Source organism: Larus michahellis, chromosome 11, assembly GCF_964199755.1.
Source record: "Larus michahellis chromosome 11, bLarMic1.1, whole genome shotgun sequence".
Taxonomy (NCBI): Eukaryota; Metazoa; Chordata; class Aves; order Charadriiformes; family Laridae; genus Larus; species Larus michahellis.
In genome coordinates this window covers 19,674,533-19,699,723 of record NC_133906.1, presented here as the reverse complement: position 1 = coordinate 19,699,723, position 25,191 = coordinate 19,674,533, and the positions used below count along the sequence as shown (strand labels likewise).

Sequence of the window (25,191 nt, the reverse complement as noted above, 5' to 3'; positions counted from 1 at the left end):
GACGACGAACAGGGTGATGCTCCTGTCGCGGCGGTCAGTGTTGGAGGGGCACCACCGCACGTGGAATGGGAGACATCAGCCAGGTCATGGAGATCAGAGGCTCCGCAGCATCGTGACACACTACGGCTTCGGTCCCCCATCGGGGAACCTCGCTCCTCCGAGCTTCCTAAGCAGGCTGCCCTGCGATCCGAGGGGGGACACAGAGGGAGTCGTTGGGGCCGCACAGAGCAGACTTGTTTTGGTAAATCCAGACAAACTTCTAGCAATAATTTAAAACTTGATATATATATATAATAATAAAAAAATCTCCCCTTTCCAACCCAGCCAAAACATTTTTTTTTTTTTTTTGAAGAGACACTAAGACATGAGTGTGTGCACAGGAGGGGAGGGAAAGCAAAGGGTGGGTCTGCTGGGAGCAGGTCTGGCTCTGGTCAGGGTTGTAATAGCAAAATGGTGTTTTAGATCCAGATCGTCTTTGCTTTCCAGCCACAAGAGAAAAAATCGTGTGCGTTGAAGTTTCTCCCGAGCAGCCTATTCCTGGACACCCACCTTCCAGCTCCCTTCCTGTCCCACCCGCTCACGTCTCCCCTTCTCTGAGCCAGTCCCCCACCAACCCCACCCCGACCCCGTCAGGAAGCAGATGCCGCAGGCTCTCTACTTCCCCACTGTCTGCGATTCTGCAGCCGACGGGGCGGGGGATTGCTGGCTCAGGTTTTTGGCATCCTCTTGTGCAGGCTGGCTGGGTGAGGCGTGGGCTTGGCTGGATGGGCACTGGCTGACCGTTTTGCTGGAAGACTGGGATGGGTAGCGCTTCCTGCCATCTCCCCCTGATGTCGTAGGGTATCTCTTGTGTCCACCTTCCTCCCCCATGGGTGGCTGGAAGAGAAGCAGCCCAGTATCAGCACAGCCTCCTCCAAATGCAGATGCCCTCCCCCTGGACCAGAGAACAGCCTTCCTGCAAACCTCCAGTTGCAACTTCTCTCCCTGACCCACAAGGAACACGCATGCTCACCCCAAGCAAACAGCTGCCCTCCTCTCCAAATCTACAGCTGCCAGATTTGCTGCCAGAAAGCCAAACTGACTTCCAATCAAGCACAAGGGTGACAACTTGCTCTTAGGCACCTCCCTCCCACACAGGGGCACAGTCCAGAAGTCTGGGAGCCAAAGCTCCACACAATGCTGGCTCCACTCAAGCCATCAGGGCTCACTTTCCTCCTCCCTTCTCAGCTCATCAAGGAAGATGGGCTCATCCAATTCCCCAGAGAGCCACCCTGAAGTGCATTTGCGATATTTAAACCCTGAAGTTTTTTTCTGGCCTGGCTGCAATGATAGGGCATGACACCAGGTGTCACTGACTTCCCCTGCCTAGCACCACTTGGGGACAGACCACCGAAATCCTCCTTGGAGGGGGCCAAGGGGTGTTTGTTTGCAGGGGCCATCAGTGTGGTGCAGGCATTGTGTCTACTCACATCCACTCGGAAGTCCTCGAGGCGCTTGAACTTGCTGAGGTATTCTTGCAGTTTGCTGTTAATGTCCAGATTTTTGGCTTTGGAATATTTTAAGAAGGCCCAGAACTTTTCCAGCCCATAGAGCTGTCCTGGAGGAGGGAGAAAACCAAACCAGACATCAGCAGGACAAAAAGCCAAACCAGATGTCAGAACCATTCCCTCCAGGCTTCCCCACTGCTCGCCCCACAGTCCCTCCTGTCCCACTGGTGGGCACAACTGAGGCAAGAGGGAGAACCTTGAGGGATGCAACCTACATCAGCACTGGGCAGCCCTCTTGACAGGGGATGTCCCCGGGCTCGGCTGACCTGGCAGTGACAAGGCTCAGGCACTGCAAGATCCTAGAGGAATCAGAGCCTCGCTACAGCTTCCCACTGCCCTCCTCCAACCCCCCAGCAGTCTTCAGGCCGGTGAGCATCCACTCAACCCTCTCCTGTGAAGTGAGCAACAGGACATCCAGCTGGTCCCCATCGCATACGTTAATGTACAGCATTACATAGCTTACCCCAAGTCATGAGAAGAGCCCCAGGGACAGCCATGCAGCTGGGCTACATCGCTGCCAACCCCAGGGGAGGCCAGAGGAGGCACCTACCAGCTTCGTAATCCTTGATGGTCTCTTCTTGGAAGTCCTTAAATATGTCTGGCCGGAATTTCTTCTCCAGCCCGTAGCTGTAGTATCTGAAAAGGCACTCCAGACCGTACCTGGGAAGAGAGCAGCACATGGTGCTCAGACACTGGTGTATACAACACCCAGGCAAAGAGGCTCTTGAGTCAAGAGCCTGCCGCGTACCAGCAGCAGGAGGTGACTGAGGGTGGCCCCAGTCCCACCTTTGCACAAGGCAGAGATGCTGCCTTTGTTCTGCCATGACTGCTGCAAAAGGGCAAACCCTTCCTTCCCTCACTCCCGTTTTCCTCTCCTACCTGTATCCCTCCTTCCCGTCCTCCACAGCCAGTTGCTTGAACTCCTCGTACATTTTCTTGTTGAAGTGATCTCGGAGGAAGAAGGACCAAAACCGGAAGAGCGTGTTCATCTCCTGGGACTGACCAATGCCCAGTCGTTTCCGCTCTGTTTTGGGAAAAGGGGATGCTTACAAGGCAGATCCTCCCAGGGAGGCAGCTCTGCACAGGGCCTCATATTCAGGAGGGACCTGTGGCTACACCCAGCCCCAGTGCTGGACACCCTGAGCCACAGCTCATGCTGGCCACAGGCTGTAGGGAAACATCAGGTACTAGGCAAGGTTGTCCTGTAGCACCCTGCTTATCTCTGTGTGCATGCTCCGCCGCTATACCCTGCCCCCCAGCTCAGCAGAGCACAGACACCCTGCCCCACGCCCTGCAGTGCAGGCATCCTTACCATTAAGGCAGCGCCGACGGTACTTGTGGTAGACATGTTGCGTGAAGCCGTTCTCCTTGAGCAGCTCGTGTGAAGGATGCTGAAACTTGGGCAGGGACTGCGGGGTGCAGCCATAGCTTCCGACGGCTGGGGTCCCCTCCGAGGGGCTGGAGCTGAGCAAGAGAGACTCCCATCAATCCCCTTTGTTGGCATCGCCCAGCTGGCAGCAGACCGGGGTCACGCTCCACCCGGCGGTGCTTGTCTGTTGGTCCCACTGACTCTCTGTGACCTTCTACTCTGGGTTTTGGACCTGAGCCATGTTGTATCCTACTCGGAAGGGAACCCAACGTTCCCAACCAAGTCTCATCTCATTATTCCAAGACTTCAGACTTTCCTCAGCTCCTTCCAGGGGATACAAGTTGGATCCCTTTCTGCAGCCACCTAACCGGAGACCTTCCCTGCAAGACCAGACACTGCCTTTCCCCTTCCTTCCCACCAGACTTTCCCTTTCCCATTTCTGGCTCCTCTATGATCATGCATGCCTGCCTCCAGTACCTGATAGAGGCAGTTCGGGGCCTGTGTTCCCGAGAATCCATCACCCAGCCCACATGGCACTCCATCGGAGGGTTTGAACTGTGCCTTGTCTTCCTCTTCCGCGGAGTCTGCAAGACATGGAGCATCAGGAAATGTGTTCCTTTCCCCCCTAGTCCCCATCTGGCAAAGCCCAGCTCCTGTCCCACACTGCAGCCCGGCTCTCACCTTGGCATCTATCGTCCTGCCCTCTTTCACCACCGGGTAGAACCGGGGCGTCTGCGTCGGGTCCTTCAGCTGAGGCGTGCGAGGGGTCCGGGGGGTCCTGGCATTGCGGTAGTTGGGTGATTCTGGTACAGTTGTAGGCAGAGACCGGGCGATGGTTGAAGGCTCAGGGACTCCAAACAACTTGTTAGCCAAAGCATCTGTAGGTACTGCAGAGAGAAACCCCCCCGCCCCGGGTCAAGCTGAGATCTGAGCACAAGAGCATCATTACAGCCAAGGGACACCCATCTCGCAGATGAGAAGCCACGGAGGCAGGAATGCAAGGATACACATCCCAGCCCTCTGAGGCAAGCAGCTTCAAATCCAGCATGTCACCAGCCTGGCCAGACAGCCCAAAGCCTAGCTGCAGGTCCAAGAACTGAGCTTCCAGGGATCCCACAAGGTATCTGCTTCCCAGCAGCTAACAGGAGCGACAAATCCCCCATTCCCAGGAGAAAGATGGGGGAATGCACACGCAAGCAAGGCCCAGCAGGCAACTGCCTTCCAGGTACTCAGAGAGGGTCCAAAAGTCAAGTCCCATCCAGCGAATTACATCAAAGCCCGCCGAAGTTTCCTCACTGCTGGGACACCCCTGCTTTAGGGCCTCCTCTTCTGGAGCCCCAAAACATTCAGCTGGGAGAAGAGCATTGCTCTGGGAAAAATAAGCCCACATACCTGTGGCCCCAATTCCTTCTCCCCAGCTGCCACCCAGCCTCTGAGGACCTCTCACTAGGAGGAAGGGATGAATTCAGTCCCACACGCTCATGTCCCCTGTCTCTTACCTTGCTGAAACCTGGGGGGACCAGGAGGGACTTCTTGGTTTGGATCCACAGGGGGCTCTGGCGTCAGGGTGTCAAACTGCTCTCTGCTGATCATATTCACCTTCTTGAAGTTCTCCACCTCTTGCTGCATTGGAAGAGGAAGACAATGAAGCAACCAATTGCCCTCTTCCGTCCTCGTCCCATCAACTCATCATGACCACCTCACTGCTTGTCCAGCAGCCACAACGCTGGGCACCAACTGCAGCCACAAAGCCTTGGTGCCAGGAAGGGCAACACGCTGTGCAAAGGTAGGAAGGGGAGATGCAGCAAACAGAAGACAGGGCCATGCATGGGCCAGATCCGAGCCACTTGCTGCTCCCAAGCTTTCACGGATCTTACAAGGCAGCTCCACTAACCGTTGCTTGTGTCTTTCAGGCTTTCACCTACCTGTGTCACCACTAGTCCAGCAAGGTTCAAGGCAAGCTAGGCCAGGACCACACTGCCCCTGCCATGTTCTTGCATCCCTAGAGCCTCCTCCCTGCATCCTCCCAGCCACACCAGCAGTGGGGCACAATGCTCCCGTGCATCTGAAGGGCCCGTACCCCTGGCACATGCTGGCCCTCTGTCACCTGCTCTCCCCACACCCTCAGCTTCTGCCACCTCAAAGAGCAGCACTGCTTCAGCAATGTGCCAGGTACCAGACGTGGCAACACCGAGCCCAGCTGGTAGCTCTAACGGGACATCCCACCTCACAGCCAAAATAACTTCAGTCACTGAATGAGCCCAGGCAAGTCCCCGACCGTGAGAGTCACCATGTTGGGACTCAAATGCTTCAAAGCAGCAGATGGGTCTTCTATAAATAGTCCATACCTATGCAAATCAGCAGCAAAACGTAGAAGAATACAGGCCAAGTGCAGCCCAGCCGTCCATGAACCCATCCCCAGTAAGTGCGGTCTCCAAGGGACTGTGCCATGGAGTGCTGGGCACTACAGGCAGTGCAGAGACACCTGGTTCCCTCCATAGATTTGGCACTGCCTGCCAACACCCTGGCAGACAGCAGAGCAACGGATCTCATGTTCCAGGTCACCTTGTTACTGGCACTTTCTTTACCTGGCTGCAGCCTCACGCCATGTTACAGAGCTGTGTTTATGCCCAACACAGCAGGGCATGTCACTGGGAACCAGGAATCCCAAGCTCTACAAGAGGTCTAATCTTGGCTTAATTCTACCCCAGGAGTGGGCTGTAACCCGCTGTACCACCTTTTACAGCCCACACCAGCGAGGCAGCCAGCTTGCTGTACACAAAGCTCCCTGTGAGGAGCTCCACACCCGCAGGTACTCCCTTTCCTTGGATCAACTGCTCTCACCTTGATCTGCGAATACTCTGGCTCAAACTGCTCTGTCCACAGGTCCTGCTCGTAGTAGTACAGCCCATCATTGATCACCTTGGCCAGCTCTGAGCTCATTTTAGCCCTGGATGTGTGGTTGCCAGTCCGGTCCCCACCAGGATGCCGGCGCAGGTAAGGAGGCGTCTGTGTCACGATGAGGATCTTGTTCACATCCCGATCATCGATCTCATAATCCGAATCTTCATCTGACCAGTCAGTGAAGGTGTTCTTGCGGCCGTCCATCTGCTCCATCTCCTCATCAAAGAGGAAGTCTAGCTCCTCAGGTTCATCTTGGTCCTTCTGCTTCTGCTGCTGCGGTGTCTTTGACTCCTCTGGTTTCTACAGGTAGGGGGCAAGGGTGACACAGGGTAAAGACCACATAGCAGCACAAGCCTACTGCTTGGAGACCCAACTGTTGCCCCGTGCTTCCTTACCACAGCCAGAAGCTGCCCATCTGGGGAGAACGCCTTATTTACACCACTGAGAAGCAGCTCCAAAGGGGGTCAGATGGGGCCAGGTGACCAACAGACCTTATTTGATCTGAAACCTGCCTACCTAGGACTCAAATCACCCAGACAACTGGGAGATCCCCACCCCAACAGCTCCTACATCACCACCTACCTTGGGCCTGGCTGGGGAGGGCCGAGGTCTCTTCTTCACTTCAATCCACGTCTCTGAATCCAGGTCTGGCAGACTTGCAGACAGGCCCTTGGGCATCGTCTTCAGGTTACTGACCTCTTCCGTTTTGGTGGGGACCGGGCTGGCAGGACGTGGAGAGCCAGGAGCAGACTCTAGAGCCAACAAGAGCCATGAGGTGCTTTAGAAGGAAGCAAGGAGCCAGGGGGGTTGTGTACTTAAAGCACCTGACTGAAGATGAGTTATTTTAGCAGCATGGCACAGCTTGTGGCACTAACTAGCATCCAGTGGCCAAGGCTTACCAACACATTGCCCACAAGTGTTGGGGGGCAGGGAGGTGGGGAAATAAAAAGTCTCCAGTTAAGTGGTGGAGGAGTCATTATAGGTGGTGGAGTCACCATCCCTGAATGTGTTTAAGAGTCATTTAGATGTGGTGTTAAGGAATATGGTGTAAGGGAGAACTTTGTAGAGTGGAGTTGATGGTTGGACTCGATGATCCCAAGGGTCTTTTCCAACCTAAATGATTCTGATTCTAAGGCTGTGATACCAGAGGTGGCCACAGAGCTCTGCAGGTGACAGATTCCCAGACACACAAAGCTCTAAAGCAAGTGCTCTGTTGCTCTTGGGGAAACCTTCTGAAGACAGTCTGCAGCCAGTGGAAACAGACCTTCTCCTGCCAAAACTAACTCTTACGACAGCACCGAGAAGCGCTAACTCTTACAACAGCACCTCTTGGGACAAGCCTGGGCTCCTGCCAGCCCCCATGCAACAGGGTGACAAGAGCAGGAGGCAGCCCACGAAGGACAGCAGACCCTTCCCCAGCACTTGGTTGACAGGTCCATACCTGCTGCCCCATTTGTGCCCAGTATCTCCTCAGCCATTAAGAAAAGGTTGGGTTCACAAGCGTTCTCTGCTCTGCCCAGCAGTAGCACAGTATTTCCAGGCACAGCCAAGAGACTTCCAGCAGGACTAACCCTGCCCGAATCCCTTCAGCCCCCGCAAAGGAAAAGTCACAGAATCAGTCTCTTCCGTGTTTCCCCATGTACGGAGGTGGCAGTGCTCTAGGGGTCTGAGGACAGAGCCCATACCAGCTCCCAACAACAAGCATAAAGCAAACAGCAGAGCCTTGCCCTGGGGAAGACTCCTGACTCTCAGGGTCTCAGTCCTGCGGCAGCACCAACACCGCATCCCACACCTCCCTCCGCATTCCCCCAGTGCTCACCTGTCTCTTTCTGGAAGCTTTGCCGGGGCACAAACTCAGGACAATTGATGAACTGCGAGAAGTCTGTTTGTGTGTAGTCTGCCATAGGAGGGCCAGGCAGAGCCCATTTTTCTGGCTGCTCTTTTCTCCTAATCTTCTCATCCACGATTTCCACCACCTTGCTGTCCTTCAGAGCCTGGAACCAAATGATACCTGGTTAACTCAGGGCCCTGCATGTTGAATGGCTCAGCTCCAGCCTTTCCTCCCTAGGAGGACCAAGTCAAGTACATGGAAAGGCTCCCACTTGCATCTCACCCATAGCCCATCTGGAAAACAGGCATCAGACAGGGGTGGCAAGAAGCAAAGTTCATTTTTATTGCCCTCACCTTAATGATGAGGTTGATGTCAGTGGTCAGCGCCTGCACCCGGTGGAAGCTGGCGATCAGGGTGATGGGAAGGAAGCCGTCCGAGTCCATCTTGCGACGCAGGAAGAAGTCTCGCTCCAGGTTGTCCACGCTGAAGTAATATTCTCTGTATGGACAACAGATCAGTGAGAGGCCAACTTCCTCTGGGTACCCCCGAGAAAATATTTCCTCACACACACAGTTCTGCTACTGCGAGGCTGAGAAGAGACAGTCTGGGAAGCCCAGACCTGGGGCAAACTGGTGCTGTTAATCTGAGTGGCACAGAGTCCACACACCTCGGCTCTAACCCTACCCATGGGATTAGCTATGCAGTCTCCAGCAAGGGCACCTGTGAACATCCCACCAACAATCAACGCTCAGAGAAGAGGTGGTGCTTACATCTGCCGCTTGATGTAGTCCTTGAGCAGTTCCTGGTCCACGCTGTAGAGCTCGGCGCTGCTGATGTTGTCAAAGTAGTAAGTGATGTTGCTAGCATACTTCTGGGTGCGGGAGCCATCCGAGCCCTCAAATTTTCGGTACCCATACTGGTAGTCGAAGTGCCCTGTGGAACAACCAGTAAGGGTCAGCACAGAGTCTCTTGGATCTGCTAGACAGGCTGCGCTGCCAGATGGGTCCAGACTCCTGCACAAATAGCTGCCTCCGCACTATTCCTGGGGCCCCATGGCAGCCCACAGTGGGGTATCACTGACCCACATCCCGTGTCCTCCTGCTCTCAGCCTCTGCCACAGAAGGAATTCCACTGAAACCTCACACCAAGCCAAAGAGGCCAGGAGCCCTCTTACCCAGGAGCAACTAGGCAGCCCAGGTGACACAAGAAGGCCCTACAATGAAGCTGTGCACAGACACTGCCCTGCCAAATGCCAGTGCAGATGTTCTTCTCCATCCAAGCCAAGACTCCTGCTTGGCCCCCAACATGACATAAAGCCTACGCAGAGTATCAGCATGCTTCCACTCCTCACACAGGGGTACTGCAAGGGGCGAAAAACAGGTGGAAGAGCTTGGCCTGAGTAGCTGAAAGACATTTGCCTTTATTAAAATACTAGTATGATTTGCTTTTATTAAAAGCAGCTCAACTTATCAGCTGGGATGACCTGCCACAGTATTTCCCTGTATCCCTACAGCACTCTGCCTTCCCCAGCCCGCTTTGGATCCAGCTCTCACACACAGCCCAAGCCCTGCACACTTTGGCACATGCCCTGTTCTCTCCCTACTGTCACAAGACCACATATACAGTGATTACCTCCTCTGCCACGGCCCCGGCCCCTGCCGCGGCCCCGACCTCGGCCCCGAAAGGCCCCTCGCACAGCTCCTCCCTCGCTCTTCACGCTGGAGGTTTCATCATGGTCCTGCCAGCTGCGTTCATGCTTGTTGTCCGGGTGCCAGCCTGCAGCAGATGGGGAAAGAAAAGCAGGAGGAGTGTTACAGGATGAAAGCACCTCCCTGGAGCAAGCCCGCTGCACCCGGAGCCATTTGAACGCAGGAAGAGCGCCCACCATCCCATGCTGTGCCTGGGCATCAGCGCCTGCTCTGCCCCGCAGCCAGGGCATGGGTCCCCAGCCCGAGCCCCCACCTTTCAGCTCGCTGCGGTTGTTGGAGGGGTGTCTGTGCTGCTCATTTTGCCGGTTGTTCCGAGAGGCCGTTTTGTCCCTAGGCACCTCTGACTTCATGTCTATCTGCAAAGGGACCCACTTGTGTTTGTTGCCTGCAAAAGGACAGGGTTTGGGTGTGACACAGGTTCAGAGGGCATCTGCTTTCTCCCCCGCAGCCCCTTCTTGCCACGCAGCCCCCACACATGGAGGAGAGAAAGCAGGCAGGCCTTCCAGATCGACTCAGTCCTCAAACATCCCTCCAGGCCTCGGTGGATGCAGAAAGCCCCCAACCAGGACTCTCAGGGATAAAGGAACATGACACAACTCCCCTGTTGCGTCACGGCACTTGTCCTTCCTCTGCCCCTTTCTGCCTGCTGAGGCTCAAGACAGACCGAGCCCACATGTCAGCCATGGCTGATGCAGCCCAGTCAGGGGCTTTTCTGTGCCACCTCAGAGCACAGGGGGCAGACTACTGCCACTGAAGCCTGCAAACACCTTTTCACCGCAGCTGCCCCTGCATTGGGACCGCACCCCACAGTAAGAGCCCAGGGAAAGAGTGGAGGCTTCCACCGTGGGTCGCAGAGGGGGAGACAGACCGAGCCTGGGGTACTGTCCCTACCACGTCCTGCCTTACCTTTCTTCTTCTGGGCTGACTTCTGGTTGTCATCGTCGCCATTCTTCTCCTCCCCAGACTCATCTGATTTGGTTTTCAGGCTCTCCTTGCCATCGCTCCCATCCCCTTTCTCCTGCTCTTTCATGTCTTTCTTGACAGGCAGTTTCCGAAGGGATGGTGCTTTGTGCGGCTGCTGGAGACACACCAGTGCAGGAAAGATGTGAGAGGTGGGAGAAATGAAGAGCTGGAAGCAGACCCCAGCTATCCCAGGAACAGGAGGACCTTGCCCTAGGCTGGGAGCATCCCTGCTCTGGGCCTCCCACACATGTCCTGTTCCTGGGAAAGGGCTTATGTCTGAGCAGGGCAAGCGGCTCTACAGATGCTGGGATGTACTCTAACTGAGACAAAAGCCTCAAGCACAAGAGTTACCAAGATGGACTGCCAAGGAGGCCTGCTGCTCCTAGATGGGGGTGTCCTACAAGGGACCGGACTACCCCAATGGCAAAAGGGTAAGTGACCCTCATGCCCTGACAGACAGCCAGGAGCTGGCAAAGCAGCATCCAAAAATAGAAAAGTTTCAACAACACCCACGTCCATAGCAGGAGAGGAAGGCCATGGCCCTCGGGCACATCAGCCCCTTCTTACACGTGTTTTCAGTTTCTCCCGTGGAAGTCTTGGCTTTTGCCCAGGCCCCTTCTGAGCAGCCCTGAGGGGAGTGGGTCTGGGAGCTGCTCTACCTGCTTCACCCAGCCCAGGGGTTCAGACCGGGCTCCAGGCTCCCAGAATAGCACCGAGGGAGGGAGCCCAACACACAGGGCAGCCCTAAAAGGAAATCCCCTGCACACTATTCCTGGCTGCCTCTGTGCTGACACTCAGCACCCCAAATGGCCTGGCTCAGCCAGTCTTTTCAAAGGGACAGGGAAGTCTGCAAGAGCCTTATCCTGCTCAGAGTGATTTTGTGTTCTCACCTGCACGCTCTTGTGGGCTATTTCTCCAGGTGTTGGCCAATTTGTGGCATCACCAAAGTCACCAACCTTGTATCCAAAGAGAAAGGTCTCATTAGTGCACAAGCAGCAGATGCTGTTCCCTGCATCAGTACCCAGAAGCCCTTCCAGCCACAATGTCACAGCCACCACCCTCCGGTGTCCTGCAGATGGCTGTCCCCAGGAGGTTTGGGTGTGACATCCAACCTGCATATACACAGCCCCTCTCCCCACCCACGCAGGGCCCCGAGATTAATCCCAAATAACTACAGACAAGTTTATGTCTATCAGGGATTGTAACGAGGCTGCCACCAGCCCTGTAAGATACCAGCCTCCCAGCTCCCACCAAACATTTTGCCCCAGCAGTAGCATTTGGCACTAAGTTGCCCAGGGCAACTCACTCATCATAGGCACCATCCCTTGGACAGGGAAAGCACACAGCCTTCAGCATCCTAAATGCATCTGAAGCAACCACATCCCATTAAAGAAGCTGCCTCCACCTAGTGGCAGGTTACAGCCAGGCATAGCTTCACTTCAGTGCCCAACTGCAACCAAGTGCTGGCAACAACAAAGCAAAGGGATCACGTAGTAGTAGAATTGGTGGAAAAATTCAAGCAGGTATCTGATGGTGATGGGAGCTCCCTCATCCCCAACACCCCATAGCCACATCTGGGACCACCAGTCACTTCTCTGCTGAGTAAGTGCCCTGGCCACTACCATCATTTCTACCTCTTCCAGGTTTCAGAGAGGACCTGCCAGACAGAGAGAAAAGGACCCAAACAGCTGTCCAGGTACACAATGAATCATGTCTGGGGACTGAATTTATCTGGGCATAGAAACTCCTTGCCCTTATAGGGTTATTATTTCTAAAGTAATTTGTAGTCACGGAATCCCTCAGGAGATCACATCTCTACATCCAGGTGCCAATGCTCCTCTCCCCAGGAGGCAGGTTTCCTGGGAAAGCCACTTGCAGTGCAGGGCCATGCCTGTTTCACAAGACAGGAGCACCTTCCATCCCCAGGGCCCTCCTCTCCCTGAGATGGAACAGATAAGGAAAGTCACATCAAGTTTCAAATGTGCATTCACTGGCTGCTGGGAGCCAACACCAACAGCCTATGTCCCTCACTGTGCCCCAGCTGCATGCAACATCCTCAGAAGCAACTGTCCCTCCATCACACCTCGATCCCCTGGAACAGATTGCCCTGGTTCCTCCAAAGAAGTTGCTTTGTTTGAAATCAATTACCCTGACTCTCTGTGTGCCAGTAAAGAACAGATTGCACGGAGAAGACCGACCCGTGGACACACTGCTCTCACACCACTGCCCTCTTGCACTGCAAAGCAGGCAGCCCACAAGGGACTTGGGGTGTCCTTGGGATAGGGGGAGAAGCTTTCCACATCCAGGACTACGCTACAAGGGCTCCCCTATGAGAGGGAAGGTGAGAAGGTCTCCCTGTCATAGCTGGGCAGAAAACCAGTCCAGGCAGCATGCAAGACCACTAAAACACTGAAGAGGAGCTGGAGAATCAGGATGTTCTTCTCCGTGCTCTTGGAAGCTGCCAGGCCAGCACGTCAAACACTTCACAACCAGGCTTGCGAAGGAAACCGTCTGCTCACCAGACCCTCAAGACGCTCATGCAGCACTGACAACTGCACCAGAAGCTGAAGGCCATCGAGGCACAGCCTTACCTTGCTTCCTTTCCGCTGTCTTGGGTTGGCAGCCCTCACCACTTTTGCAGGAGTTGTATGTTCTGCAAGAAGAGGAGAACAAAACTGTTAAAACACAGCTGAGGGTTGTGGAAATGTCAGCTCTGGAGGGAAGCAAGCCAGCTCCCCCTTCAGCAAGGGAGGCCTAAGAGGAAAAGGTGAACAGAAAACAGAACCAGCTTCTACCCTGGGTCTCAGAAGGGCCCCATCAAGATCAGAAAACTCCCGATCAATCCAGGTGGCCAAGAAATGGACCTTTGACCCCATCCGGCCGCAGGAAGACACTCCCTCACTCAGCTCAGCCCTCCCCACTTGGCCTTGCCAGCCGGGGAGGAGGGGTGGCGAGGAGTTCAGCTCGCTCTGCAAAGCGCCACGCAGAACTTGATCTACTGTTATGCACAGCAAAACAAACATGCCCTTGAACAGGCAAGGCCCATCACCGTGCCAATGTAGCTGGCCCTCCCCAGGAAGCAGGAGGGATGCACAAGTCTGCAGCACACCGGCGCTGCTCACCTCGTGCTTTGATCTCCAGTGCATCCCAGCACAGGGCAGCAAGTTCACGAGAGGGAACATACAGAGAGAAAGAGCCAGATCTGGGAAGTGCATAAATCCTGCTACAGCCAGAAGTATTTAGGCACTTGAGTGCCTCTGGGGCGTTTTAATGTATCAGAGTGCAACTGTTAGGGTTCACGCCACCATGGCCCTCACCACAAGACCTGCAGCAAGTCAAGACCTCAGCCCCACCATGACTGTCTTGGCTCCTGCTCACATGGCACCTCCTTACAAGCAGAAAAAGAAATTCAACTTTTCTCCCTCACAGGTTTGGCTGCAAGGTCTCCAAACCAGGAGCAAGCTCACGCAGGGCATCCACGGAGTCCAACAGAGCAGCACACCACCGTTAAACACAAACCAGCCCCATGAGGACCATGTACAAGTGTCTCCTCCATGACAGTGGTGCTCTACATGGAGAGTAGAGACCACTGATCCCTGCCTCGAGGGGCAGTCCATGCCAGGTGCCATGCACCCAGCAGGAGTGAGCGTTTCTGCTGACTCTGCTGGCTTTGTTTAAAAGAAAAGCACCCCAGACTGGGGAAGGGGGCAAGGGTGGGAGGGAGGTGAAGAGAAGAGCCCCAAGGAATAGCAGAGGCTATGTAGGGACGCCCCGGGAAACACCCTGAACAGCCTACCCAGCTCTGCTCAAAGCTCTCTTTGATCTTCTGCGTAAGGTAGGACAACTTTGCCTAGATGATCAAAACCGGTCCCCTTCAGAGCCTCAAAACCTGTGATTCATCCTGCCAGCCCAGCCTTGCTCAGAGCTGGAGGCTTTGAAGTGTCAATAAGGCAGAGTCAGACATGGCAGGACCGAGCCACGTGCGCTCCCCTTCCCCGGTTCCCTTCCCTAAGGCTCCTGCATGGGGATTTCACCCCCAGGAGAGCCCAAGCTCTCAGCTCGGTCCCCAAATCCTCCCCTTTCCCGCCAGGCCCATCCCAGCCCACCTCCACTGCCTCCACCCATGAGCAGCGGCAGTCCCATGTGTCCCTCATTTATTCCACGTGCACCTCATTGAGAATCCCAATTCCGGGGCACAAAGCCTGCCACAAGGCTTTTAAACTTTTCTGCTAGCGTAGGAAGAGCAAGCACTTTCAAAACAGCCCCTAAAATCCTCCACTCAACACCCACATATGTCACCAACTAAATATAGCTTCAAAAGGCACCAAGTGCTACAGCACAAACCCGCAGCCAGCCCGGTTTTCCACAGGCATGGAACACCCCTGCCTGCTCCAGCAGCACTGACGTGCCTGGCACCACGGGGAAAAAAAAACCCGAACTTGCTTTGCAGCCTGATTAGGCACCAATATCAGTCTGGGGGAGCAGGGCTCCCTCTTGCACTGCCAGCATCTTACCCGGCCGCCCGCTCACACCGCACTGCAGCCCCAGGGTTCATGGCAATGGCATCCAGCCCTTTTCTCCAGCTGCTTCAGCTCAGGAGCCTCACGGCCATAGATCTTGTTCTGCTTTTCTGGGGACCAGTTAAAGAGAGGCCCCCTCACAACCTCTAGTGAAAGAGGACGCAGGGGCGCAGGCTGCAGGGGTGGGTGCCACAGACTCCATCATCTTTGCGGGGGAGGGAGGAGATTGATTGAAACAAGTTGTGCTGGTTTCCTTATCTGCAAGATAGGAACAGGGATCCCTTATCTAGCTGAGGTGCTGAGAAGACTAATTAGCATTTGCAGAGCCTTGCGGAAGACAAAACACAAAGCAAAGCTGCAGCCTGGCAGTGAGACTGCTCCAGGCAGCGCAGCCAGGCCAGCGCAGCCGCAGGGGCAGCAGGCGGCTCTCGCCAGCGTGGATGGAGCTGAGATCTGCAAGTCATGGTGGAGACTGCTCAGACCAAGGCAGGAGACCGAAGGGGTGTGACTGTGCTAGAGGACAGACAGACACACACACACCACCTGCAGAGCCAAGAGCCATGGCAATCAGAAGCCGTGCATGCCAGGCAATCAGCCGCTCCAGGGCACACCAGCCTCACTAAGGGCCCCAGCTCCAGCCCATCAGCGATTCTGTAGTCAAGCTCCCGGACATCAAACCCAAAACTGCTTTTGTTCCCTTGCAAGCACCCTAGCAAACTCTAGTTTAAAAAAAAACAAGCCCAACCCGCCCAAAACACAGTTAGGCTAATCCAGGTGGGTCAGGCTGCAGAAGAAAACCTTCCTACAAGGACAGCAATGCATCTTCTGGTGGACAGCTGAAAAGATCCCCTTGTCAAACCCCACTGCCCTTCATCACTGCACCAACTTGGGAAATAGGGAGCAAGTGAGTGCTGCTTATGCCCACAGGAGCTCAGGGCAAGCAGCGCTAGTGAGGGATACTAGATACTGCCCTGGCTGATGGCTGAGCCCTTAAAAGCTGCTGACAGATGTCTCAGACCTCCTGGCATTTCAGACATCCTTTTTGCATTTATTTGGTGGCAGCAAGTAATTTTCAGTTGCACTAGCACCACCTGAACCTCCCCCCAAAAGACAGGGCCCCTCCACATGAGGGGACAGACAAAACAGCTGCAGCGGGAGCTGGGGCTTTAGCAGTTGAGACTGGCAAGGGGACAGCGGGCAGGGGAGGAAGGAGAGGCTTTGCCTGCAGCCACACAGAAGATGCTGGCACAGCCAGGAACAGAAAAGAAGGTCTCGAGTTTTGATCTTCTGCCTGCAGCCAGAACCAGATCATCTGCCCTTGGGGTTGCCCAGCCAAGGGGAGGTTATTTCTTAACAAAGGAGGGAACAAGGCACAGGTAGGAGCACTGCAGTCCTGATGCCACTATTGCAAACCCATCCTGTGGCCACGGCACAGCCAAAGCATTCGCTGGCTTTTGCCACTTGCTTCCTGACGCAGCCAGTGAGTGCCAAGAAGGACAAGGCTGTGCAGACACCTTGTGCTTTCCTTCCAGCCCGCGGCTGGCTGTCACACAGCAGCCCTTGAGGTGGGAAGCTCAGAAGGGCATCGAGGTGAGCAAACACCTCATACCTGGAAGGAGAAGAGCCACTGCACAAGGACCTGGCAGCCACAGCAAGAGCAGCTCCACAGCTACGTGTGCCACCCCGAGAGGGACAAGTGCTGTAGGACCGCTGTGCTCAGCCTAGGGGACACATTTACTACCGTATCTGGGCAAATCAAACCCAACACCTGATGGCCTGGTTCCCTGCGCTTTTTTACATCCAGTGCAGCCTGTAATGGATTTTTAGATAAGGCAAAAGAAGAGGTGAAATAAATGTGGAGAGTTGGGTAAAGACTTGGTGTTATACAGAAATACCCGCACCTCTAGCAAGAATGCAGCAGTGCCTGCTGCTGGTACACCACTCGTGCCATGTGGACAAGGGCTCAGAGCACCCCAGCATCAGCTGAGACAGCCTCAGAGGGCAGCCCAGGCTCCCAGCAGGAATGCAGAGTCCTCGGCTCCAGCATGTGCTCTGTCCCTGACACAGCACACCCCTCCTTCCCTGCCAGCCGAGTCAACAGAAAGGAGCCGGTCTGCCCCCGAGCCGCTCCAGCCCACAGCCTGGCACCCATGAGGAACTGCTGATGAACGAGGTTTTGAAGCCAAGAGCCCGGACTTTGTGCTGGAGAGGCTGGGGCAGGGGCATATGCTCCATGTCGCAGGTCCTGCTGGGGCTGGAAGAGCCAAACTGGTATCCCCAGTTTCCCTGGAGCCCTGGCAGGAGCCCAAGGGCACCACGCAGGACAGCCAGCCATTCACGCACGCAGTGGTCCAACGGGATCCACTTCACCACTAGACAGTCTCCAAACGATCCTCCCTCCTCCCAAGACTCCATGGGATGACACTGGTGCACATGAGGGCCACAGCCCACACCTAGTGCTAGGGGACAGCTGTGCCAGCAATGCTTCTTCAAAATCTTCAGGTGAGGAAGAGCAAGTGCAGCTTGGGCAAGGGTGAGCTGAGCCCTGAGCAGGTTGGAGGTCTGGGCAGGTTGCAAGTGAGAGAGGGAATAGTGACCCAGCCAAAATGACATGGCAAGGAAAAGGTACTGCATTAACCTCCTGAGAAACCAAAGGACACCCAGGTATGACAACTTCTGAGAAGAGTAAAGATAGAAAGCATTAGACAGCTTACACCTAAGAGGACTAGTACTTGCTCACACTATTTGTACATACATGCTCGTTGTCCAGACACCAAAAATATCAGTCCAGAGATCAGCTGTTTCCCCTAGAGGTAGCTAGTTCCTTCAGAGTCTTTATAGGAGGGCAAGAGAGTCTCCTGGGGTACGACACACAAGACAGATGTGGTGGGACTGCACTGACCTGCAGGGCAATTCCCGTAAGAGGACCCCACTGTGGCTGCAAGAATCTGCTTGCTGGTCCCAAAGGAGACCTAGGCAGTCAACCTAGTGGTTGTGTCCTCACCTTGCCAATGTGGGAAACTCAGGGCAAGCTCTCTCCCAGGGTGGCTTGATAACACACAGCAGCCGGGGCACGACACTGATTTGGAAGCTCTCCCATGGCACCCATCACTGCCCACGTACTCAAACTCCACAACTTGGAGTTTGAGCCTGACTGAGCCATCGGAGGACACAGCTGGTAAGCTTTGTGCCCACCAACACCACACCTCCAGAGATGTTTGCAGGATCAGTCCCGCAGGCCAGATGCGACCCAAGCCAACAACAGCCTTCTCCCTCCCACCATCAGCCTGCCAGCTGCAGACTGTGCTGAAGGTTTTTCTTGTTGAGAGTCCCCCCAAAGTTACAGGCAGAGAAAGCCCTGAGGAACAGGAAAATGCTTTCTGCCCACCACCCATGGGCTGCACCCATTTCTTCATCAGCAAGACGACAGTGGTGGGCAACACATCCTTACTGTAACGGAGCTGGGAAGCACAGGCAGATGGGAATGCTCAGCATAGAGGACCTTGGTCCCCCCAGAGAGCGATTTGGTAGCACCCCTGTGGTGCAGAGAGCTGCAGATATCCCCAGTGACCAAGCAGCAGCTTCCACCTCTGCCTGCCTCCCAAGGAGCTGCTCCCAGCACCGGCCTCAGCCCTGTGTCAGAGCTAATGCCTGACTGAGATGGGAAACCCCTGCCTCCGCAGCTCCATGCACAAGTGAAAAAGCCTGGGATTTAAAGCACTGACTGCATGGCATGCTCACGTTTCGCTGAAGACATGACAAGGTACACAAAACCAGCAAGGGTCAGGGCAAACTGGGGATGCAGACTGCACCTCTTCTAGGTATGCAATGTTTACAGCTCTATCCTCCCACCAAACTAGGGTTGCAGCAAGAGGTGCATGCGTGGATGGGGAATCAAGGAAGCACTGGGATGGAGTTCTCCAACAGCTTTAAATGAGACACTATCACAAGGACATCTTCCTGCACAGAAGAGCCTCTGTCTCCACAACAGGGGCTCCCACCTGCTCCTGGGGACTGTGGAGAACCACAGTTGGCCCCACCACTTACAGCGCACGGTCCTGTGGCTCCCAGCTGGCAGCACAGCACATGGCCTTGTCTACAAAGGGAAGAGGAATATTTGCAACACCTCTGCAATATCAGAGGTTTCTTACAGGTGCAAGAAAAACTGCTGTTGAATGGGCAAGGCCAGGACCAAGCAGAAGACGAGATCCTTAAGCTGCATGGCTGAGCGGGATTCCGGCTTGTAAAGCATGTGGGAAGCCTGTTCAGCAGGAGCAAGAGACAAGCTGCAGGCACCATGGCTCAAAGCCTTCCAAGCAATTTTCTGCAGCTCCTCAGCAGACAGCTCCACCTTACAAACCCTACTGTAACAGCAAAGGAAGCAGGGAGCTGCCTACACTTCTCTGCAATGTAAGTTCTGCAACTGCTGCAAAGATCACTCGCTAAAAATAACTTCAAAAAGGGCATCTGACAGCTCCGCAGAGAGCATGAGAACACTCCCACCTGGGTGTCCTAGGCGGGCTCCATGAGCTTGGGAGTTTGCCCCAGGAAAGCACAGGGAGAGAGGCCAGGGATACAGGCGGATTCAATATAGTGTGTGGGGCAGTGCCGTCACAGGCTGGCAGTGCGGGCACCCGAGTTACATTCCCAGCTCTGCAAGCCCTCACATCCCTCAGCTGATACTCCTAAGACAGCCCCAGAGCAGGGGGAGGTAAAGCAGCTCAGAACAGTTGCAGAGTCTGTCTCTCTGCTGACAGCACCCTGCGGGCAGCACGACCCGCACAGAGACCTTCAGAGCAAGGAGGGGTACCAAATGTAACAGCCCTGGTCGCAGCGAGCTGACAAACAGTATTGCTTTTTAAATGCATGTAACTGTTACAAGCTCTGCACACACATGTTATCTTCAGGGTCGGACTTTTATTTCCAGGGCAGGTAGGGTCTGGACTCCCCAAAGATGCATAACCCTCCTCCCCGTAGCCTCCCAGTCCAAGACAAAAACCTTTCAACTTATGGCCAAGCTGCACTCTGGAAGGAGCAGGTTAAGAAACGCCGACAGGCATTTCTAATGTTAACAGCAAGAGTGAAAGCACCACGGATTCTTCCTGGCACAGACGGCTACTATTAAGGGTAGCAAATGAACTCTCTCAAGGGCGAGTGACATCTTTCCACCGCCTTTTCAAGCAACACTCTTCCCCAAAGAGGACTTCTAGGAAACTTTTGACACACGATCCACACTCATGCACCGTACTGATCACTGAGGTGCCAGGCTCAAGCAGAACAAGACAGCACAGGAACCCCCCTGGTTTTCTAAGGAAAACCGAGCCCTAAACTAAGGGGTCTCTGCTGGGAAAGCTGGTGGTCCCCAGACCACAGGAACCATTGCACTGGGATGCAGTGACCAGAAACTGCCAAAACCAGGGAGCTGGGCTGGCTCAGGCTCCCACAGCTGCTGAGCCACCCTGCTCTCCTTCCCTGGGCAGGGAGAAAGGCACCCATCACCCCACCACCCCTGCGGGAGAGGCTCCTCCAGCACCAGTGCCTGACCCAGCTTGTCTGGTGCAGACAGGTCTCGGGCCAGCAGAGCATTTAACCAGCAATTCCTCTGCCATGACAGAAAAGCCTCCGAGGACACCTGCAAACACTCTCCACCCGGTTAAACGGTTCAGAGAGAGGGGCTGGAAAATCCAGCTGCAACCCCAGACCAACACCATGTCAGCCTGTCACAGGCGGGCTAGGGCCCCTGAGAAAAGACACAAGTTGATCCAGCTGGTGCTCAGGACACAGAGGCGCAGCAAGGACACCTCCGCACTGGGAGAGGAGGGCACCCGAGGCAAGGCTGTGGGGGGTCAGGGGCATGTCGGCAGGCCAAATCATGGAGGAGCTGGAGGGTCAGGGTCTCCTCCAAGCCAGCTGGGAGACCAGCTGATAGTTCAGGACTGGTGTGGGGGGAGAGGGAGAGCTGACATGAGCAGGAACTACAGGAGAGCAAGGACAGACACACAAGGCATGGCAGGACTCCTTATAGAACACAGCATAAAAAATAAAGCCAACCCACTCACCTTTGGGGGCAACTGATTTGCAAATTAAAGAGGGGTGTCCACCCTCCAGGAGGGACCGGGAGCAGTTTCCTCCGCTCCTGCCGCACCGCTCTGCCTGTTCTGCCAGGCTCTAATGAAAAGCTAGTTAACAGTTAATTATTACCCATTCAGACACACGATCCCCTACTCTGACCGACTGCCGGCCGGGAGGGATAAGACAGTCACGTGATGCAAAAATCCCGGCCTTATGAAAGCACGGGCAACTATATTTAGTTGGAAAAATGACCTGGCGAGCCCGCCCCTCCCTGGGCCCCCCCTCGGAGGAGCCGACCTGCCACCTCCGGAGATCCTACCTCCGTGGTACCTGGGAAGTCCCTCATCCAGACAGGAGGAGTTACACCGAGACGGGGACATCCTGTACAGGAGCAAGCCCGGTGTGGATGCCCATGCACGGGCTGTCCCGGGGTGTGGGGGCCAGACCAGTGCACAGCTAAGGCTGGGGGGACCTTCCCTCCCCATCCTCAGTGCTGCGCAGCAGGTCACCTTGTTAGCAGCAAGAGCTGATAAGCACCAAGAGCAACAAACAGGGCCCAGCCCAAGGTCCTGGACCTTATCTTAAAAATGGGGAGGCACACTGGGAATGTGACCAGTGTGACCAGTGTGGGGGTGGCATTCAGCAGCGACGCTCCAGCTGCTGGCCTCTGCGCGCCCAGGGCTGGCAATGGTCAGAGCTGGTGACAGGAGGTGCCTTGCCTGGATCAGCCCACCCCTCTGTCTCCCCAGGGCAGCTGGGCAAAGGAGACAGACACAGCCATGCTGAGAACGGAGAGGGAGCAAAGGCAGCCGTACAGCCATCACACACATGTGCCACCACCATGGACAGAAGGTCCCTGAAAAAAGGTGTGTGGCAACAAAAGCCAAGAGCATCACCCGCTCCCCCTCCCACCGCAGTGGAAGAGCTTCAAAGGGGAGGAAAAAAAAAAAAAACAACCTGAGGACCAGACATCATTAATCTCCTGTCATCAGCAGAGGGGTGCTCTCCGCCTGCATCCCGCTGCAGCCGATGAGACAGCACAACCAGCAGTGAGCGAGAAGAGGTCAACGCATTGCTGCCGAGCCCAGGGCATCACACTGATGCGATCCCTTTAATGGCTGTCAGCCTCTTCTGCAGCTGCATCTGGGGACTTGGAAGCTGACAAAACCCTTCCTGGGAAGCATCTGGTACATCTCACTGTAAATATTTAACAACAAAGAGACAGGAACGGAGAGCCAAGCGCCTGCCGCGAGACCCTCCAGCTCCACGCATTCGCACTGTCTAGGAGAGGAGCGCATGGCTTCCACCACCCACGCCAGCAGAGCGGGGCGAGGGGTCATACAAGGCAAAGGTGCAAACTCTGCAAAACATGCCTCTGGAAAACCTATCATCTCAAAGAAGAGAGCCAGAGACTGGGTATCTAGAAAGGAGACCGTGATGTAATTTAAATAACATCATTCTTAGTTCTTCCCTGCTTTGATGCCTGCACCCAACTTGGCTACTTCTGCAGAGGGATCTCTGCAGGACCAGTGCAGTAGCCACTTGCAAAGCAACCACTAGACCTTGCCCTCAAAGCCTGCACCAGGTGAGCTGCAAACCTGCCTCCCCATGTGTAACAAGAGGAGATACAGCAGCAGCTCTGCTCGCGAGGCCAAGGAAGACAAAGCCACTACCCATCTCTTGGGGCGGGGGAAAACAATAGCGATTTAGTGGTAGGACCAGGTGCAGCAAACATTCCCAGGAATTTAGGGAGGCCAGACCTAGGTCACGACTAAGCAGGGTATCTCCAGAAATGAGCTGAAGAAATCCTACAGTCCTGTAACCACCTGGGTTAAACGAAGCACAGGTATGGGGGCTTCCCCCCATTGGCAAATCCAGAGCATTAAAATCGTGACGACAAGGCAGCCAAATATCCTTCAATCTTTGACAGCAGGCAGAAAGGCTCCTTTTTTGCTACTTAAGGATTACTGTACCTCAGCTGGGTTGATTTCAGAGCACCCTCTCCAAGCACAAGACACAACATCCTCACTTATGCCCCCCCTCCCTTAAGCCAGATGCAGTGAAATTCAAGATTTTTCTTAATAACTTAGAAACAATAAAGGCTGCCAACTTCCTTCCTGGGTGCACAATCACGTGGATCCTGCTGCATAAACCACTCTCTCTAATCCAGGTAATTCCAGTGCTACAGGTGGCTGCCTCCCCTGCCTCAATACACAGTATAAAAGATTAAAAACACCCTCAAAGTGAGCCTTCCCAAAGGACTCAGGAACACCCAGCTACAAAAGAGTGCAACATTACACTTTCTCTCCTCATTTCAAGATCCATCTCCCCTCCTTTTCTTTATAAAGGATTAAAAATTGCTTCCTTGCCGTGGGAGCATCACCCACATCTCTTTATGGAAAATTTCACAACATTTAATTCAAAATGGCATTTACAACTCAAGGAAGATCTCTCAGCCACTGCTGACAATTTTCCAAAATGATCAGCTCAGGGTGCAGCAGAAGATTAAAAAAAAAAAAAAAATAATCATCAGGAGCAGCAAGACCAAGGCAGAGCATCACTTGCTGCTTTGTTCAACACCAGCACAACCACAACTGCACCCCACAGTCAACTCTGGTCTCTGCACTTCAAGCAGTGTTACAGATGCACGGAGAAAAGCAATTAAATCGCCCAGAGGCAGCCCCTTAAGAGGTGAGACTAAAAAGGCTGGGATCCTCCACCTCTGAGAGGAGGAGGGCTGGCTGTGGTGTAGGATACCGGGAGGGCACAGGAACAGCACACGAAGCTCGCAGGAAAACTGTTTAAAGCAAACAGAAGTATTTCCTTAAATAGCAGGCAAACTTCACCACCCCATGCGGCAGTAAGTCCTGGGAGGTGGACAGCATTGGCAGCCTTGCAGAGGGGTTAGGTGTTCATGGCCAATACATCCACAGAGGTCGAGGTGGAGACATGCCCTCACAGGCCTCCTCTAACAGCAGAAGCGGGGAATGGAAAGTCTGTCCCTCTGCTCTGCCACCACACCACCAAGCCCAGCCCCACGTCTCTCAAGGATGTTGAAGTCTCTCAGCTTTCCACCTGAACTCCAGATCACGAGGTTTGAAGTGGCTTCTTCTGAAAAGCACCCTACAGCTGCCGAATCCTAGTCACTGGATGTGAGAGAGGAGAGGACCGAGGAACTGCCGCGCCAGACAGAAGGAAAGCCAGTCAGTCACCTCTGGGAGAGCAGCTCTATTTCCAAACGCTGTTAGGTAACTGGGACGCAAACACTGTTGCCCTTCCACCTCCATAGCGCTTGCACGTGACACCAGGCTGAGGGCAGAACGCCTCCAGCATCCACACACTAACAAGCAGGAACATGTTTTGGGGCACGCTACAGCTACTGTGCCTACAAAATGGCTGATTTTTGGCTCAGGCTCCCCACCTATGCAAGTCCCAACTCTGTTACAGCAACTCAGCATCCTCTGTCACTATCCTAACCTTGGGCGGAAGAACAATGGACTTCTCATCAGGAAGGGAAAACAGCCATACAGACCCACCCGGCCTTACGAGATCAACCTTAAAGAACAGGCACTGACACAGCATCCTGGAGATTTGCAGTAACAGACTTGAGCGAATTAACTCTTTGAACAACCTCAGCAATGAAAGGGAGGCGATGGAGTCAAACCCAGCAGCCGTGGGAGTGCACAGCAACTCTGATGCTAGGAGCCTGCTGCCCCAACAGCAGGGCTACTGTGCCTTCGCCTCCTGCGTTCACACTTCACTGTGTTTTGAGATATTAGGGCTTCCAGATAAGCTTAGTGTATGGGAAGAAAAAGCATGGCACCAGCTTTAAGACTTTTCTGGAGAAGGCATGAGGAAGGACTGTGCAGCGTCCAGCGCAGCTATCAAGAGGAATCCTGTTTAAGCTTTCACTTATCTCCTTACAAACATAAAATAGTAGAAAAAAAAAAAAGCCCAAGCTCTGGAGGTAATGTTTTCTGCAACACTAGCGACATGTAACACGCACTTACTGAAATGCTATCTGCTGCAGACACACACTCCTGCCCCACCCTGGAGGCAGCTGCGAAGGTCCCCAACCAGCTGGAGAGCAGAGGATGGAGTTGTGCCAACCAAAGGACATCTCCAAGTCTGCACCACAGGCAGACAAAACCCAACACCCAATGAAGGCAGATCATCAGCAGGGTGCAGAAAAGCCTCTTATGAACTCAACACATGGGAATACACCTTTGCTCCTTCAGTCTTAATATTTCACTCTCACACATGTTCTGAAAACAAG

At 54.4% G+C, this 25,191-nt stretch overlaps 1 protein-coding gene across 6 annotated transcripts in view; it reads right to left on the bottom strand.

The window, feature by feature from the left end:
* Nucleotides 1-266: 266 nt before the first annotated feature.
* LARP1 (La ribonucleoprotein 1, translational regulator) overlaps nucleotides 267-25,191 on the bottom strand; it is a 43,039-nt gene continuing 18,114 nt past the window's right edge. For 5 of the 6 annotated variants that reach the window (XM_074604450.1, XM_074604452.1, XM_074604456.1 and 2 more), the window contains 18 exons: nucleotides 12,915-12,976; nucleotides 11,214-11,279; nucleotides 10,267-10,438; nucleotides 9,614-9,745; nucleotides 9,284-9,427; nucleotides 8,422-8,584; nucleotides 8,005-8,149; nucleotides 7,640-7,814; nucleotides 6,403-6,572; nucleotides 5,761-6,120; nucleotides 4,416-4,539; nucleotides 3,598-3,803; nucleotides 3,394-3,500; nucleotides 2,860-3,011; nucleotides 2,427-2,571; nucleotides 2,098-2,207; nucleotides 1,470-1,597; nucleotides 267-876 (listed from right to left, as the gene is read on the bottom strand). In XM_074604450.1, coding sequence (XP_074460551.1) covers nucleotides 655-876; nucleotides 1,470-1,597; nucleotides 2,098-2,207; nucleotides 2,427-2,571; nucleotides 2,860-3,011; nucleotides 3,394-3,500; nucleotides 3,598-3,803; nucleotides 4,416-4,539; nucleotides 5,761-6,120; nucleotides 6,403-6,572; nucleotides 7,640-7,814; nucleotides 8,005-8,149; nucleotides 8,422-8,584; nucleotides 9,284-9,427; nucleotides 9,614-9,745; nucleotides 10,267-10,438; nucleotides 11,214-11,279; nucleotides 12,915-12,976 — 2,783 coding nt within the window. In that variant the 3' untranslated portion in view covers nucleotides 267-654. The remainder of the gene's footprint in view (nucleotides 877-1,469; nucleotides 1,598-2,097; nucleotides 2,208-2,426; nucleotides 2,572-2,859; nucleotides 3,012-3,393; nucleotides 3,501-3,597; nucleotides 3,804-4,415; nucleotides 4,540-5,760; nucleotides 6,121-6,402; nucleotides 6,573-7,639; nucleotides 7,815-8,004; nucleotides 8,150-8,421; nucleotides 8,585-9,283; nucleotides 9,428-9,613; nucleotides 9,746-10,266; nucleotides 10,439-11,213; nucleotides 11,280-12,914; nucleotides 12,977-25,191) is intronic. The other variant, XM_074604451.1, reaches the window with a different exon arrangement.